The sequence below is a fragment of the Silene latifolia genome, chromosome 7 (genome assembly GCF_048544455.1).
Source record: "Silene latifolia isolate original U9 population chromosome 7, ASM4854445v1, whole genome shotgun sequence".
In the NCBI taxonomy this organism is placed as follows: Eukaryota; Viridiplantae; Streptophyta; class Magnoliopsida; order Caryophyllales; family Caryophyllaceae; genus Silene; species Silene latifolia.
The window spans coordinates 24,818,713-24,834,544 of record NC_133532.1 but is presented as its reverse complement, the minus strand read 5'-3'; the positions used below and the strand labels follow the sequence as shown (position 1 = coordinate 24,834,544).

At 35.4% G+C, this 15,832-nt stretch overlaps 1 protein-coding gene and 1 long non-coding RNA gene across 4 annotated transcripts; one reads left to right on the top strand and one right to left on the bottom strand.

Moving 5' to 3' along the window:
• Positions 1-6,756: 6,756 nt before the first annotated feature.
• LOC141590984 (uncharacterized) lies at positions 6,757-9,371 on the bottom strand. 3 transcript variants are annotated; one of them, XR_012520576.1, is made up of 6 exons: positions 8,836-9,371; positions 7,998-8,079; positions 7,844-7,916; positions 7,636-7,744; positions 7,256-7,353; positions 6,757-7,137 (listed from the first exon to the last, which is right to left on the bottom strand). It is a non-coding gene; the product is annotated as an uncharacterized LOC141590984 (long non-coding RNA). The 3 variants fall into 3 exon arrangements; XR_012520575.1 differs by having other exon boundaries at positions 8,024-8,079; positions 8,836-9,368; XR_012520577.1 differs by lacking the exon at positions 7,998-8,079 and having other exon boundaries at positions 8,836-9,367.
• A 364-nt stretch (positions 9,372-9,735) lies between these two features.
• Positions 9,736-15,300, top strand: LOC141591983 (importin subunit alpha-1-like). Its single transcript, XM_074412512.1, has 11 exons — positions 9,736-10,170; positions 10,873-10,969; positions 11,731-11,822; positions 11,903-12,034; positions 12,444-12,629; positions 12,723-12,886; positions 12,966-13,044; positions 13,211-13,339; positions 13,481-13,608; positions 13,926-14,293; positions 14,880-15,300. Exons 1-10 carry the CDS (start codon positions 9,967-9,969, stop codon positions 14,290-14,292), a joined length of 1,578 nt encoding a protein of 525 aa, XP_074268613.1. The 5' UTR covers positions 9,736-9,966; the 3' UTR covers position 14,293; positions 14,880-15,300.
• The last annotated feature ends 532 nt before the right edge of the window (positions 15,301-15,832 follow it).

Genomic DNA, 15,832 nt, shown 5'->3' with positions numbered 1-15,832 from the left:
ACATGGAAAAGACAGGATGAATGAGTATATATAGAGGGGAGATTGTAGCGTTGAACTGAAGCTGTGCATGTATTTTTTAAGGTTTCTTGAAATCATCTTCTGCGTCTTCACAACGCTCTACTCTCAGCAACTGCCTAAATTAGACTATAATACAATTTCCCGCGTTTTGTCCCTGCTTTCTCCTTTTTAATGCGTCAAATTGACGATGCTGGGCCGTTGGGTAACATCCAACTAGTTCTGCTAAAGTTGACCGATCCGAATAACTTGATTCGATAAGGTTAACTGAAGACCCGAAAATAATCCGAGCTTGCTTAACCCGAATATGACTCGATTTCTGAATTGACCCGACCTAGACCTGACTTGAAGCTTGATTGATCCAATGTTGATCCGACCCAAGATGTCGACATGTACTTGATCCAATAAGACTTAATGTAACTCAAAATGGCCCAACAAAACAAGTAATGAGTTTAAATAATAAGGTTTTATTGGTCACAATCATCCCTAATAAATAGTTAAACTTGCAAAATAATATTTGTTAATTAAAATAGTATTAACTAAAGTGTCTTATCTATTAACCTGAAAGCCACCCGGCCCAAAATGACCCATAGGCCATAGCTGAAAATGACCTGACAACAGGTCGGCTGGGTCGGGCCAAGGGGCGGGCTGGGCTGGGTGGTGCGGCACTAACCCGACACTAAATGAGACCGGGCTGGGTCGGGACAGTTTTGTCTGGCACTAAACCGGCCTACTCAGTAACGGGCTAGTACCGGGCCGGGTCGGGCCTCTCTATTTTTTTCTTATTTTGTGTTTGGATCGGGCCGGGCTGAGGAAGTTGTGGTACTAGCCCGACACTAGGAGATGGCCGGGTTGGGCCGTGGGCTGATCGGCCCACCTTTTTCGGCCCACATACCGGCCCGGGCCGGGCAGGGTTGGGCTAGCCCGCCATTTTGTACACCTCTACCTGAATCTAAATGACCTCACCCAACCCAACCTGATCCGAAAGACGAAATGTATCACAGATCTGAAATGACTCGACCCAAACTGAGCTAATCTATATCTGATCCAGTTGACTCATTTGCCACCTTTACATCCATGCAGAAATCCGAAAAACTTTGGAAGGACGTTTGATTGTTGATTTCTCATTAAATTATTAAAAGACATTTTTTATACAGTTTTTTTTATTGTGTTTTATGGTTCTTGTATTGTTGCTAATGATCAAAAGTAATTTCTTTTCGTACTTATTTTCATATTAGGGGTGTCCAATTTATCAGTAACCGTGACTATACATGTTTTACTATTTGTGATCATTTTTTATTTTAAAGTTTAAGTAGTATTAAAACATTTACTACGTATGAGATTATCAAAGTAGAAATTACATCAAGATAAACAGACTAATAATCGTATATAAAATTCTTTAAAGGGAAAGAAAATTAGGTTGATCGAAATTATGATCAATCAATTAGCAGAGTTTTCTCTCACATGAATGAATTTTGTAACATCCCCATTAATTAGGAAGCCTTTAGCAAGGCCTTTCTAGCTAATGAAGGTGCTATACATCTTGGTTTCCCGAGGAAATGTGTATGAGACAACAAATTAGGAAAGTAATATTTAATTAAGTTTAAACGTTTACGAAATTATAAAGACAAGTCTCCAAAATCAAATGTTAAATGATACAAATCAACTACTCAAAAAGCAGAACTAATGTCTCGGGACTACTATAAACAAATGAAAACTCTAAGTGAATGACTGCTCCGCATCTTCGACCCGCAAACATGCACAAATGCTAACCTGTCAATCCACTGCTCCCCATATGACGGAAAATATCATATGGATCACCACAGATTTTGAAAACATTAAAGGTGAGTCTCAATAATACAAGTGCTCACTATATAATACGGATATATAAAGATATGAAATGTAATAATGACATGCAAGAGTGAAGTGTAAAAGTCACAAACGATCTCCAATCATCACTCACCTTCAACTAAGTCCGGTGACGGCATCACAACACGCCACCGGCAGCCGGACCGCAGTCCATAAATGTACCCGCAACGCACACGGAATACCGAGCCCGGACGCTAACTGGACCCTTCCAGATTCGTGACGCCACACGAATCCCTCCGTACTCAAGCCATAAAGTGCACGTCCTCTTTGGAGTGGAAAACTCCAAAGAGCGACCGAAGCGTAAAACGGTTTCTCGAACCGCTTTACGTCTCCTCAACAACAACACAACCACAACACCACCAATCTCCACCAATATCCACCAACATTCACAAGTAATAACACAATATTCACAAAATATGCCAAGCATGATGCTTTCTCATACACAAAGATTACCAGGTATGCTAATTCCACATGATTAATAATGAATGTCAAGTATGTCATAACTCTATTCACCAATAACCACCACAATCCTATAAGACACGATTACCAAAGCTCCTGTTTTTTTTCTTGATAAGGAAAGGAAACTAGGTCAAATGCTGGGTCGACCCGCGTGCTGGGTCGATTCACCAAACCACCACAATGATGGGTCGGCCCGTGTGCCGGCCTATCGTGCTTCCCTCGAAATTTGGACTGGCCCAGGCACGGATATTGGGCTTCTCGGGTCGTGTCGTGCCAGACCCATTCACCCAGTCCCCACCGCAGCCCGCTCCTGGCACGCCTATTTTCGTGCTCGGGCCGTGCCTGGCCCATGGGCTAATCGCGCCTTGCACGTGGACCCGCTCATGGCCTTTCAGTTTTTTTCTTATTTTAAAAAATGTTATATTTTTAGTATTTTTTGTCTAGTAATCGATGAATATCAATGATTTAAATACTTTATTAAATATTAATGTACTTGATTAATTGTATATTTTAAGTACTCGATTTAGTTAAAGAATTAAGAACCGATATTAAAAAAGACGGCTAGATCTTAAGTAAAACAACCATAAACAGTTAGTGTTCTTCCCCTACATGCCATTTCGCATGTCGTGCCGTGCCAGGCCCCCCGTGCTAGGTGCGTGCTCGTGCCACTCGGCTCGTGCCATGCTGTGCCAAAGCACGGAGTTTTTCCAAATTCCGCGTCGCGGCCCGACTTCAGCCCACTCGTGTCGTGCTCGTGCCTAGGTTAATATTCACTCCGAGTCGGGCGGTGCCGTGCCGGACTCGTGTTGCCCAAGCTGGCCGACCCGGATTGCCATTTCCAATATAACAGTATTTTAATGCGAAACTACCTCACAGTAAGACTTACATGTAAGTCTTTACAATTAACCACGTTAATTCATAAAAAAATGTGACACTTTTTTTTTTCGTACCTCTTTTATTTAATGATATTGCCGACACTTTAATTTTAAATTAACAACCAGTTTTATAATATCAATACATAATTTAACATAGCTCATCTTTCATAAACAGCCTTACAATAATCTATCGAAAGAGCGTTTTATAAAAGAGTTACTTGACTATTCATATCATGCACTTCTCTCTCTCTCTCTCTCTATCTCTCTCTCGTTTGACCATGGGTCTCGTTGGTTTCCAGACGATGTGTATCACAACCAAAGGGAGAAACATCTTTGTGTCTCGTTGCAAATGTTTCTCTGAAACTCAGTCGATTAAGATGAGTAATGACATGTTCGATTATTTGGCCAGCTATGATCGTTCCTCCAAGAACATAGTGGATGTTGAAATTGGTCTTCGTGTTCAGCCATCTGTACGCCATAAACACGCTTTAGTGACCCGATATAGTTACTTTGTTGTCTTAGTTTACGGTTTTACTCAAATAAATACATTTTACCAAATGAGTCAGATACTCATATGTCATCTGTATAAGAATTTATTTTACAGCCGCAAAAAAACAAACAAAAAAGACTATTCATATACTACCTCTATTCCAGACATTTGTTGTCTTATTCTATTTTTGGGTGTCTCGATCAATTGTTGTCATTTACTCTATATTTTAAGAATGAATTTGATGACCAATTTAATCATTCACACCCAATCAGGTCCACTTGTCATTTAGTGATTGACCTCCTCCTATTTCCTTGGTCTTTGTACCAAAAGCAAATGACAACAATTGACCGGGACAGATAAAACTAGTGTAACACCCGTGAAAATTCACGGGATTGTTTTTTAAATTTTTTAAATAAAATTATTTACAAAATTTGTAAAATGAATATTACAATTATGATAGTTGACATCCCGCTTTGTGTTTCTCAACATCGTTAATAGTGGAGCACGTCGTATGATAAATTGTTGTATTAACATGAGTTTCAATGTTGTATTTATAATTTCTTGTTTGTGTTACTTGGTATATCAACTTTGTGCTTTTAAGTTATAACTAGGTTTGTGACCCGTGAAATTCACGGGTTTATCTGTTTTAATTTTGTTATTTTTATCTTTTTATTTATACTTGTCTGAGCAATTAGTTGATCCATTTAAAAAATATAGTCTTGGAATACATAAAAGTTAGTCGGTTAGTGTCTTATTTCTTTGACAATTTTGGTTTATTTTCAAAACTATATATTGTACTTTAGTTGTTTTTTTTATTAATATATTAATAACATGTGGTCTTAAAAAAAAAATTACCTTTAATAAGTCCAGTAATTCATGATAAATGCTTAAGATTACCTTTTAATTAGATTGTATAGATTATGTACTAAATTTTCTATGTGAAAGCTTGAATGTCCCTTTGTCATTTAGGCCAATAAAGTTAGTACGTGAAGACGAAAGAGTAAATTAATCCATAATATTAAATTATTGATCCTTTTTTTCCTTCTTTTTTTTTGAGAATAATAAATCTCGAAATTTAAGGAGTTAAGAAGATATATAATTATAGGACTTTTTATCTTCTCAATCTTTTAATTCTCATAAATCATATTTTCTAATAGTAGCATAATTATGAAGTTTAATAAATGATAATCTTAATATATCGTTTATATCAATTTATCAAAAATCCTAAATTTTAAATTTTGCATAAAAGATAAAATGAGTTAAATGATAGCCTACTACAAATCTCATTGCAATCTCATTTGTGTTATAAGACATACACACAAGATAATATGACATGTACGCATAAGTATTAGACAATAATTTACATTTAGCTATTATCAAAACCAAAAGAGATTTTTTTGTCCAACTTGTTAATAAGATTGAGATCCTCGCAACTCCAATTTCATTCTATGAGAGCTATTTTTTAAAGAAAAAATGATGAATAAAAAAATAACACATACCTAAATAAAACATATAGTTGAAAGTTTCTGAAATAATAAAAAAAAATTATTAACCTAAAAACAATTACTCATTCACATTCATGTTGTCAATCTTGTAATTAGTTATAACATAGTATTGAGTGTAATGAGGGGGGGGGGGGGGGGGGGTATTTGCTTAAGCAATTATAGTATTTCTCTTCTTCATATAGTCTTTTTTCTCCAATTAACTATCCATACAAAGAAAAATCCACAGAGTGATTAATAACAAATAAAATGGTGGAATTTGATGTAATATTAACATTATCGTTATTAATTTAAGTTTTCTCTTAAATAAGGTAAGAAATAGGCATTGGATTATAAAGATATAAGTATATTTACCTTTGAATAGTTCAACTCCACAAATCTTAATAGTCTCTAAATGAAAACGAAATTACATGTATATTAGGGTTAAAAATGTGAAGATTACTTCAAACCAATCGAACTTAAAAATAAATAAATAAATTATTAATTTAAAAACCTTAATATACTTACCTTGATGTTGATATAATGATAAGAAAGATTATTGACACATATATACAATTCTTTTGGCAATAGGGGTAAAAACAATTTTGGCTTGAATTTTGGCTCACAAATGTTACCTTTCATAAAACATTTATATAGCCAAATGAGGATGCATTTTATGACTTTTAGACTTTTTTTTATTATTATTATCAAAGTTAATATATACATAAATATGTAGAAATATTTCATGACTTTTGAGTATTCGTTTTCATTATTAGCATATTTATTATAGACATAAATATAGAGTAAATAGAAAGAAATGTAATTTTTTTTTTTTTTTTTTTTTTTACAAAATTCACATTACATGAGAATTGTTTAGGGAGTTATCTTACGAAAATAAAAGAGGTGGATATTTTGCCTTGCCTTTTATTTATAATTTATATTTATAGATTTATTTATTTATCAAATTTAACAAAATTGAACAAGTTTATTTCAATAAGATTTAAGAGGGAGTTGCACATATAAACAGTTTAAAATTAGAGTGATGTAAATTTTTAATTTTTCGTTTAACCTATTCTAGTTTTAAAAATTAAAATATTAATGTTTAATGTTAACTATATTATTATTTGCTCTTAATATTTACAAATTATTTATTATTTTATAAATGGTGTATAATTATGTGATATTTATTTGTTGCTTAAAATATTCTAACAATAAACGTAAAAATTTTAAATTTAGTATGAATTTATTTTTAATGGTCGTTTAATTTATCTAAAAATTAAAAAAGCCAAAGTTAATGTTTGTTATGCTATTTACATTTAATGGTTCAATTATTTTTCTTTTTAAATAAGAAATAATGACGTGGCTTTCTATAATTGGCGTGGAATTTTGGTTATGCAAGGTGGCATTTTGTAATGCTAGGTGACATTGTCTACGTGGCTTTTAAGGTTTACCCTTTTAATATTATTTATAGATGAGTATCTTAAAATTGGATATCTACATATTCTTACAAATTGAGTAAATAATTTAATTTAAAAAATTAACTTTGTGTTACTCTTGTTTGTCCTAATTCACCAAGGTTCAATTGCATTAAGATAATACTCGTATTTTTTGTTGACTTAAATAATACCGAACATCATATGTTATTGCTTTTGACAAATTTCATTACCAGATAAGAACTCCAAACCAAAACGTATATCTAATCATCTGAACCGATTCAAATCCGTTTCGAGAAATAAGTTGGATTGGATATATACGTATTCGAATTTTTCAGATATCAGATCCAATATTGATACTCATCATGTTCCCTTCAACCACCATGGCCCCGGGTCTCTGCCTTCAACCACCATCTTTAAGAAGTATCTCCCAAATACTTTAAGCATTTCTTCTCAGAACAATAGCATAGTAGCAGACTTGCAATTTGGACACATAAAAGCAAGTTGTTCGTTTCCTGGTGGATAGAACATAGTTTGGACACATAAAGTAACTTATCAGCCTTAACTTCTTTTTGCCAAATTATATTTCTGAAGAAGAAATCAAATGAGCAGGTCGGAGCTATAGATACTTACTTTGTCCCAAGTCACGGGTTGTTTTTGAGTCTCCCTGAACCCACTCGACATTGGAGAATCAAGAATTCCAGACCCAGGAACTCACCTCTAATACCAATCTGTACAAAATCAAGGAATTTCAGAACTCCCTCCATCTCATCCTATTTTGGCAAGTCAGAAATGATGATAGAAAAAATGCGGCCTCAAATCAAATGTGATAAATTTTACTCACTCCGTACAAATCATTTGTTTACCTTTTTATATTTTTTTGTCAGAGATATATCAATCAAAGGTAAACCAGTTATTGAGACGGAGGGAGTATATTTTATATCTTCACCAGCGTAAATGGAACAAATGCATTCAGAATGGCTAGTGTATAAGAAAATTGCAAGGAGAATAACCTTATAGGACCATTTATGCCACGTCAAGTCTCTTTCCTTCATTCAGACGACTAAGCAAGACGGGACCAAGAACACTGGCATTCGACATCTCAAAATGTGAGCCAACATTCTGAATTAATAAATAAAAAACATCAAAAATTGCATTGGTAATATAGAGAATTGATCAAGGTTCCGTTTCTTTAAGCGAAGTGAGAAATAACTAACGCACCAGAAAGAATAATAGTGAGAAAAGCTCGTCTTTGGTTTGTTCTTGGATGTGTGCTTTATCTTTCCCCAAAAAACTGAAAATGTTCGACAAAATATACAAATGGAGAGTCCAAATATATCAATAAATCAATTAATCCAAAATGTGGAGTACTCACAAATTAAGAGTCTCAAAACATTATACCTAAGAAGGAATCATCTTATACTATGATCACTCTATTCCAATAATATGTGAATATCCTGCCAAAAATCAACATTTAGAATAATATTATTAGAATGAATGTTCGAGTGATGAAAAATGAAAACTCAAGTATATGACTTTGCTAAATGGATAATTTAACAAAGTCTCCCGTCATCAATATACGTGTTAACTTTGGATAAAATTGCAACATTGCGGCCTGTAGTTATCAAAATTTAGATAAAACATTAGAGGAGAAGACATGGAGACAAAAGCGCCGAACTCTCAGGTAACACGTGTTAGTTTTATTCGTGAGAAGTAGTAACATCGATAGAGCTATTTGCATTGCAATGTGCCTCAATAGTCACCTTATGCAAAAGATGCAGCTAAGGTGCCACAAGACATTTTGGCACATCTGTAGCGTTGTTGTTTTAACTACTCACCCTACCTAGCTTTTTAATAATCATTCCCACATGAAAAATTTGAAAACAAAATGTCATACTTTTACTCAGGAGTGATAGTAACCAAGACAAAGTTGCTATCAATAAGATAGAAATGTCATAGAAAATGAAATGCAATAGGAATGAAACATGATCAATCCGACAATCCCCTCTATGTATCTGCCATTTAAAGCAAGTTTTTATTTCACTAAAATGGTCTCATGTTCCATCCTCCGCCTTACTTGTTCAAGAAAAAAAATATTACATAAAGATAATATTACACAAAAATATTACACAAACCCACAAACTTCATTAAATTTCACAAAGATAATATTTAAAAGAAATTATTTATGTAAATGAAAAACTTCAGGGACTAACCTCATCACCCCCAGGAACTTGATTGTTCATTCAAAGGCCTCAAACTCGCCAACGATGACAAAATAGCCAAAGCAACCAATAAACCCAGAAAACAATGAGCAAAAATTTAGTTCTTTACCAAGTAATTAAACTTCAGAAATCACAAAAACAAAACAACAATATTCCCAATCCTCAACTAATAATTGCTTAAACATTATAATCAAAGTGTAAATTTTGGGTATTACAGAAAAGAAACAACCTTGTTCTTGATTTTCAAGTGCTATCCGCAGAGTTTGAACTAAACTATCTTGTTCAGGTCGACCACTACGGTCCACCGTTCAACTTGACCTCTGGTGGTAAGACGATAAATTGATTTGATGTTGCATAGGTTCGTGAGGGATTATGTTGGATGAGACGATAAATTGATTTGTTCAGTAATAATGGCGAGAGGGAGAAAAGTGTGAGAGACTACGCACACTTTTTTTGGAAAATGAATTTTTTGTTGGGAGTTGATGTAGAATGTAGTGATAGTGGTGAAGTAATGGACAATTTTACCCTATGTTTCTCTACTGAAAAATTAACAGGTAATTGTTCATTGTCATTCTCAAGTAGCATTGAGAATGACAAACTTGAGAATGACAAAGGGTTAGGTTAAAGGTACGTCAGATTTAATTGGACTTTGATTTTTTTTTTTTTGTGTGTGTGTGCTGATGTAGCCATATTGCAAAACCGTGATTGGCTCAAACAAAACTGATTTTGTGAGGTTGAATGTGAGGGCTGCATTACCTTAATACTCAAAGGAGATTGTGCCACCTCAGCGGTTTTACATTCTTCTTTTATATAGATAATAAATCAAGTTAAAACATTTTTAAATAAAAATATTTGTAGGTTAAAGATTTGTGTAGATCAAACGGCAGACGCAAAGCCAACGGTAACAAAATTAAAAAAATGAGTTGGAAAAAGCCCACAAAACAAAACCTCCTCCAAAATTCAAATCATCTCACTATCACCAACCATACTTGAGAGAGTTGTACTATAAATTTACTCATTCTCCATTCACTCTTTCATTCATTTCTTCTCCTTCTTAACTTGTCCGATCATCGCCGCAAAATCTCCTCTTTCTCTTTCTAGGGTTTCTAATTTCTCGAAACGATGTCGCTTAGGCCAAACGCAAGGTTAGAGGCACGCCGCAGCACTTACAAGGTGGCCGTCGACGCCGATGAAGGACGGCGACGGAGAGAGGATAATATGGTTGAGATTCGCAGAAACCGTCGCGAAGAAAACTTGCAGAAGAAGCGTCGTGAAGGTCTTCAAGGTTCTGCCGCTGCCGCTGCCACCACCGCTTTTGACAAGAAGGTAGTTCATTATTAGTTCTTTGATTTTTTTTTTTTAGTGTTTGATTTTGATACTTACTTTGTTTTAGGATTATTTGGATAATTGTTAGTTTGTTTGTGCTTAATTTTGTTGATTGGTTTTGTTCTAGGATTGTTTTGGATGATTGTTAGTTTTTTAATTAGTTGATTGATTGTTTGTTAGGGTTTGATTTTGATGGTTTATTTGTGGTTTAAGATAGGTTAGATGATTGTTAGTTCTCTGATTAGTTTGTTTGAGTTTGATTTCGGCGATTTATTTTGATTTAGGATTTTCAGATGATAATCACCTCTGTAATTAATTAATTTTGGTGTTTAGTTGTGGTTTAGGATTGTTTAGATGATTGTTAGCTATAGGATTATTTTGTTTTGATGTAGGATTGTTTGGACGGTAATTTGTTCTGTAGATATTAATTAACTGATTGTTAGGGTTTTAGATTGGTGGTTTGGATGATTGTTAGTTCTGTGATTAATTGGTTCATTTGTTTGTTACGGTTTGATTTCGGCGTGTTTTATTTGTTTGATTGTTAGGGTTTTAGATTGGTGGTTTAATTTCGTAGGATTGTTTGGATGATTGTTAGCTCAGTGATTATTTGGTTCGTTGTTTGTTAGGGTTTGATTTCGGTGAGTTATATTTGTTTGAGGATTGTTTGGATGATTGTTAGGGTTTTTGTGATGAATTTTGCAGATAGATAACATCCAACAGATGGTTGCTGGTGTTTATTCTGATGATCCATCTTCACAACTCGAGTTTACTTCTCACTTCCGCAAACTGCTCTCTATAGGTTTGCTTCCGCCATTTTCTGTACTATAATATTAAATGTGAAGCTATTTAGTGCTGTTCCAAGTATTATATGGAGCATTTTTGAACAGTTAAGCTTATGATGATCTTCATGTTTCCGAGAATGAATAGAATTTGAAAAATGGAATATATGTGTGAGGAGGACATGATTTATAGTGTTTGTGAGTGTTGGTTTATTGCGATAATCTGTTAAATTTGGATTGGTCAAACTAATTGGGAAATGATTTTTTTTTTGTTATTTTAATGATTAATTTGATTTGATAAACCTAATAGTTGCGTGATTGATCTGTGTGCTTCTGCAAGTTTGTTGACCTTACTCAACACACCATTTTGTTTGGATATTGGGATTGGAATTAGTTTGTTTGACGGGTTATATGATTGGTTGGTTTCTTAATTTGTTGATTAGATCAAAGGCAAACACGGGGGTCGAGTATTTCTAATTAAGCGAATAATATTGATTTTTGATTTTTGATACATAATGAATTATTGATTTACCAATAGCACCTTTTTGTTTTTTTGACTTGGTATATGCCCCCTTAGACTAAGTTAGTTTTTCAATATAGTATCAAGTGCTGATGAATATCTTCCTTTTTGTTTAACTGAAAGTAACATTATAGTTTATACCTTGTTTTTGTGTAGCGTGGAAGACACGCTACTTCATGATGATTGATCATTTTAAGTTGATATTAATATTGAATTCTGGGGAAATTGGTCACAGTCTAACATAGATTGCTTCTGTTACAGAACGCAATCCTCCTATTGAGGAAGTTGTTCAATCTGGAGTGGTTCCTCGTCTTGTTGAGTTTTTGAGCAGAGATGATTACCCTCAACTTCAGGTTTGTTTTATTGACCACTGCTGCTAGATTCCTGTGACTGAAATTCAATGACAATTCCGCTGATTACTTGCTCTGTTCAGTTTGAGGCAGCTTGGGCGCTTACAAACATTGCTTCTGGAACGTCTGAGAACACCCAGACGGTCATTAATCATGGAGCTGTACCTCTTTTTGTCAGGCTTCTTAGTTCACCGAGTGACGATGTTCGTGAGCAGGTATGGTTTAATGCTTGCTTGCATACATACGGTTTGTCTTACATTTCAGAATATTAAAAGCATATCATAATCCTCTAGTATATGGGGGCTGTGACGTGTAGTTAACCATGAAATTTAAGAATTGGTGGTTTGTCTTACATTTCAGAATATTAAAAGCATATCATAATCCTCTAGTATATGGGGGCTGTGACGTGTAGTTAACCATGAAATTTAAGCATTGGTCCTTGTAATATTGATGCTGGATATGTGCTGTTTGAATTTTTCTTAGCTAGTCCTTTTTAATTTCTTTTGTTGTTGGATATGACAAACTAACTACTACCTAGTTTGCACTTTTGCTTATTACTGTGTTTACTACTTACTTGATTATCTATATGTCGTTTGTGCTTGACTAGCTTCTTTGTCACTTCAGGCTGTCTGGGCGTTAGGTAATACTGCTGGGGATTCACCAAAATGCCGTGATCTTGTCCTTTCTTCAGGTGCATTGCTGCCATTATTGGCTCTGTTCAATGAGCATGCCAAACTATCTATGTTGCGAAATGCCACATGGACCTTGTCGAACTTCTGCAGAGGCAAGCCACAACCATCGTTTGAACAGGTTTCCCTCTTTAGCTTTTCTGGGGCGAATCTCCATTTTGTGTCCCCATGTTGAAATGACTGATAGAGCTAACTTTTCTTATGTATTTTGCAGACAAGTCCTGCACTTCCAGTCCTTGAGCGGCTTATCCATTCAAATGATGATGAAGTCCTTACAGATGCTTGCTGGGCATTGTCATATCTCTCTGACGGTCCTAATGACAAGATCCAGTCGGTAATTGATGCCAATGTAGTCCCTCGACTGGTGGAGCTTTTACTGTAAGGGTTACATACATTACTTGTTGCGTTTTATTTGTTTGTTGAACCTCATTGTCTTACCACGCTGTTGAACTTGCAGTCATCCTTCTCCATCCGTTCTTATACCCGCTCTTCGAACAGTTGGAAACATTGTCACTGGTGATGACATCCAGACTCAGGTAGTGCTCCGTCTGCTTTTCTATTTTATTATAACAACGTTTGGCTCACATCAACCATATTTTTTTGTTCAAGATTGTTCTTATGATTTTTCTTTTGCTTTTCCCTCACATTTGAGGGTTTAATAACATTCATTGAACTTCCCTTGTCTGAATGTGTCATCTCCAGTGTCTCATTGATCATCAGTCACTTCCTCGCCTCCTCAATTTACTGACTCAAAATCACAAGAAAAGCATAAAGAAAGAAGCCTGCTGGACCATTTCAAACATCACCGCTGGGACTAAGGATCAGATACAGGCAAGCAGTTTTCTAATAATATTAGTTTCCTTACCTTTATCTGTTAACAATAAAGACAAAGTCACTCCTTCCCCATCTTTCTCCTGTTACGTTTTGTGATCTAACTCACGACACACTGTTCATTTCCCGGAAAAATTGCAGGCTGTTATTTCTGCTGGCATAATAGGTCCTATTGTCCAGCTGCTGCAAGACGCGGAGTTTGATATTAAGAAAGAAGCTGCTTGGGCTATTTCAAATGCTACTTCTGGAGGCTCTCACGACCAAATTAAGTATGCTGCTGTTATTTTTACTGTTAACAGATATCCCCATTTTGCTGGTTAAAAGTCTTGATGAATTGTTTTCACACAATATACAGTAGCTACTTATTTATTTCTAGAAATTATGATATTGAAACAATAATTTTTAAATGTCATATTTTAAAACGTGACACCAACTAATAGACAAATTCATTGGAAACTTGGGATATTTTTTCCTGGTTACAAATGGATGTTATCACATTATATCGACTGATCAGCGAAGTCAAATGAGGACAATAAATAAAGGATTGTGCCGGTGACAACAACTAAAATGTGTCTCTGCCACTCAGGTTCTTGGTAAGCCAAGGATGTATCAAGCCACTATGTGATTTGCTCGCTTGTCCCGATCCAAGGATTGTTACGGTCTGCTTGGAAGGTCTTGAGAATATACTGAAGGTCGGGGAAGCTGAGAAAAATCTAGGAAGCACTGGAGATGTGAATTTATTTGCTTCAGCAATTGAAGAAGCTGATGGTTTAGAGAAGATTGAGAACTTGCAGAGTCATGACAACAATGAGATCTATGAGAAGTCCGTTAAATTGCTGGAGACATACTGGATTGAAGACGACGAAGAGGAAGCATTGCCTTCAGCTGATGCCTCTCAAAATGGGTTTCAACTTGGAGGAGATGTTCCTCAAGGTGGATTCAAGTTTGGTTAAGGTATATACTCTAACTGATCCCGTGTTTTACATTTTTTGACTTTTAATTGTTTCTTTTTTAAGGGGTTGTATTCAGACTCTCTTACGAGAATCAAACAGGTTGGGTGATCTTTTGGTATTGGGTGTTACGGATGTAAGTCATGTAACGTAAGAGGTTCCGAATTATGGCGTTATTTTGAAGTTATCAGGTATCATGGATTACTAGCGCTTTTTAGGTTGAAATTGGTTTTATATGTCATGGCCATTTGTTAGGGGTTAAATAACATGCAAAATTCGTAAGTGGCAGAAATCGTGTGACAATTGAGTGTAAAGCTGTAGGATTTTACTAATTATGGTCTGTCGGAAATACTTGTAATTCGGTAGCAGATGTCTTTTGTAGTGAGGTGGGTATTCCTGTAGTTTGGTCAAGCTGAAGGATTAATTGTACATATGGCTTGCATTATTACCGAGATTCTAGTCAGTCTGTCTTGAGGATTTTACGATGTAATTAATTGTTTCGCTTTATGTGTTGGGTATCATAGAAAGAACCTACTTTTGAAGCCAAGGAGTGTCTTTATCAGTAACATGTGCTTAATACCAACTTACAGGATGTGCAGTTGATGTCAAGTGTGAAGGTCGAGTGAAGTTCCCAAGTCTGAAGGTCGAGTTGTTGATGTCAAGGTTGCTGTTGGTCTTGTCGGGTACGCTGTCAGCCATAATCGGGATGCTCGCTAAGCACCTCAATGAGTCAATGATTGTAACAATCCACCGCCTGGAATCATTCTTTCCGGTGTCTGTCAGTTCAACACAGAAATGTAGTCATAGAGTCCTACAAAATCATGCCTTTTTTTTAGAGTCGGAGTTAAAGGGATGTCGCAAATATACTATATCGTCTTATACATCATTAAGTTTTGGTGAATTGCATGAAAATCCCTCATCTTGAGGATATATGCATGCTGAAGGATGTGAGTGTCTGTCTGTTATTGAGTCTTGTACTGTCGCCTTGCATAATGAAATCCCGATTTATTATTTGCCGCTCATTTAAGTTTGATATGTTTATTGTTTATATTGACTTGCATATTTCAGTTTAGTGAGTTTTATATTGTATGTGGGTTGATTTCACTTGTGAATATTTACTCGAGTACTTCTGGGAAAAACGCGGGTAAAACAGTTTTACACTACAGTAGCGCGAAGATTTAACTTATCGGAATAAGTGTTTGGCAAGTTCAAATCCCATCCAAAACATCCAAAACATCCTTCAGCATATTTGCATGTCATTATTGCCGAGTGCCACACTGCCACTTAGACCTGGTAAAATTGACCTGACCCGACACCCGTACTTGACCGAACCGGAATAACCCGACCCGAATGTTTATGGTTGCGAGCTGATTGTTATCCACAAATAACTTGATAATAGTTGACCCGAAAATGAGAACCTCCCGAACTTGACCTAATCCGAATAACTCGACCCGAATGTTTATTGTTGCAAATTGATTATTATCCACAAATAACTTGATAATAGTGGACCCGAAAATGACCTGAACCCAAAATGACCCGACCC

Excerpts from the sequence above, each read along its gene's own strand:
- LOC141591983 (XM_074412512.1), top strand. The coding sequence starts at position 9,967 with ATGTCGCTTAGGCCAAACGCAAGGTTAGAGGCACGCCGCAGCACTTAC. Across the intron at positions 12,035-12,443 it reads GTGACGATGTTCGTGAGCAG|GCTGTCTGGGCGTTAGGTAA; the intron begins GTATGGTTTAAT and ends TTGTCACTTCAG. Across the intron at positions 13,609-13,925 it reads GGCTCTCACGACCAAATTAA|GTTCTTGGTAAGCCAAGGAT; the intron begins GTATGCTGCTGT and ends TCTGCCACTCAG.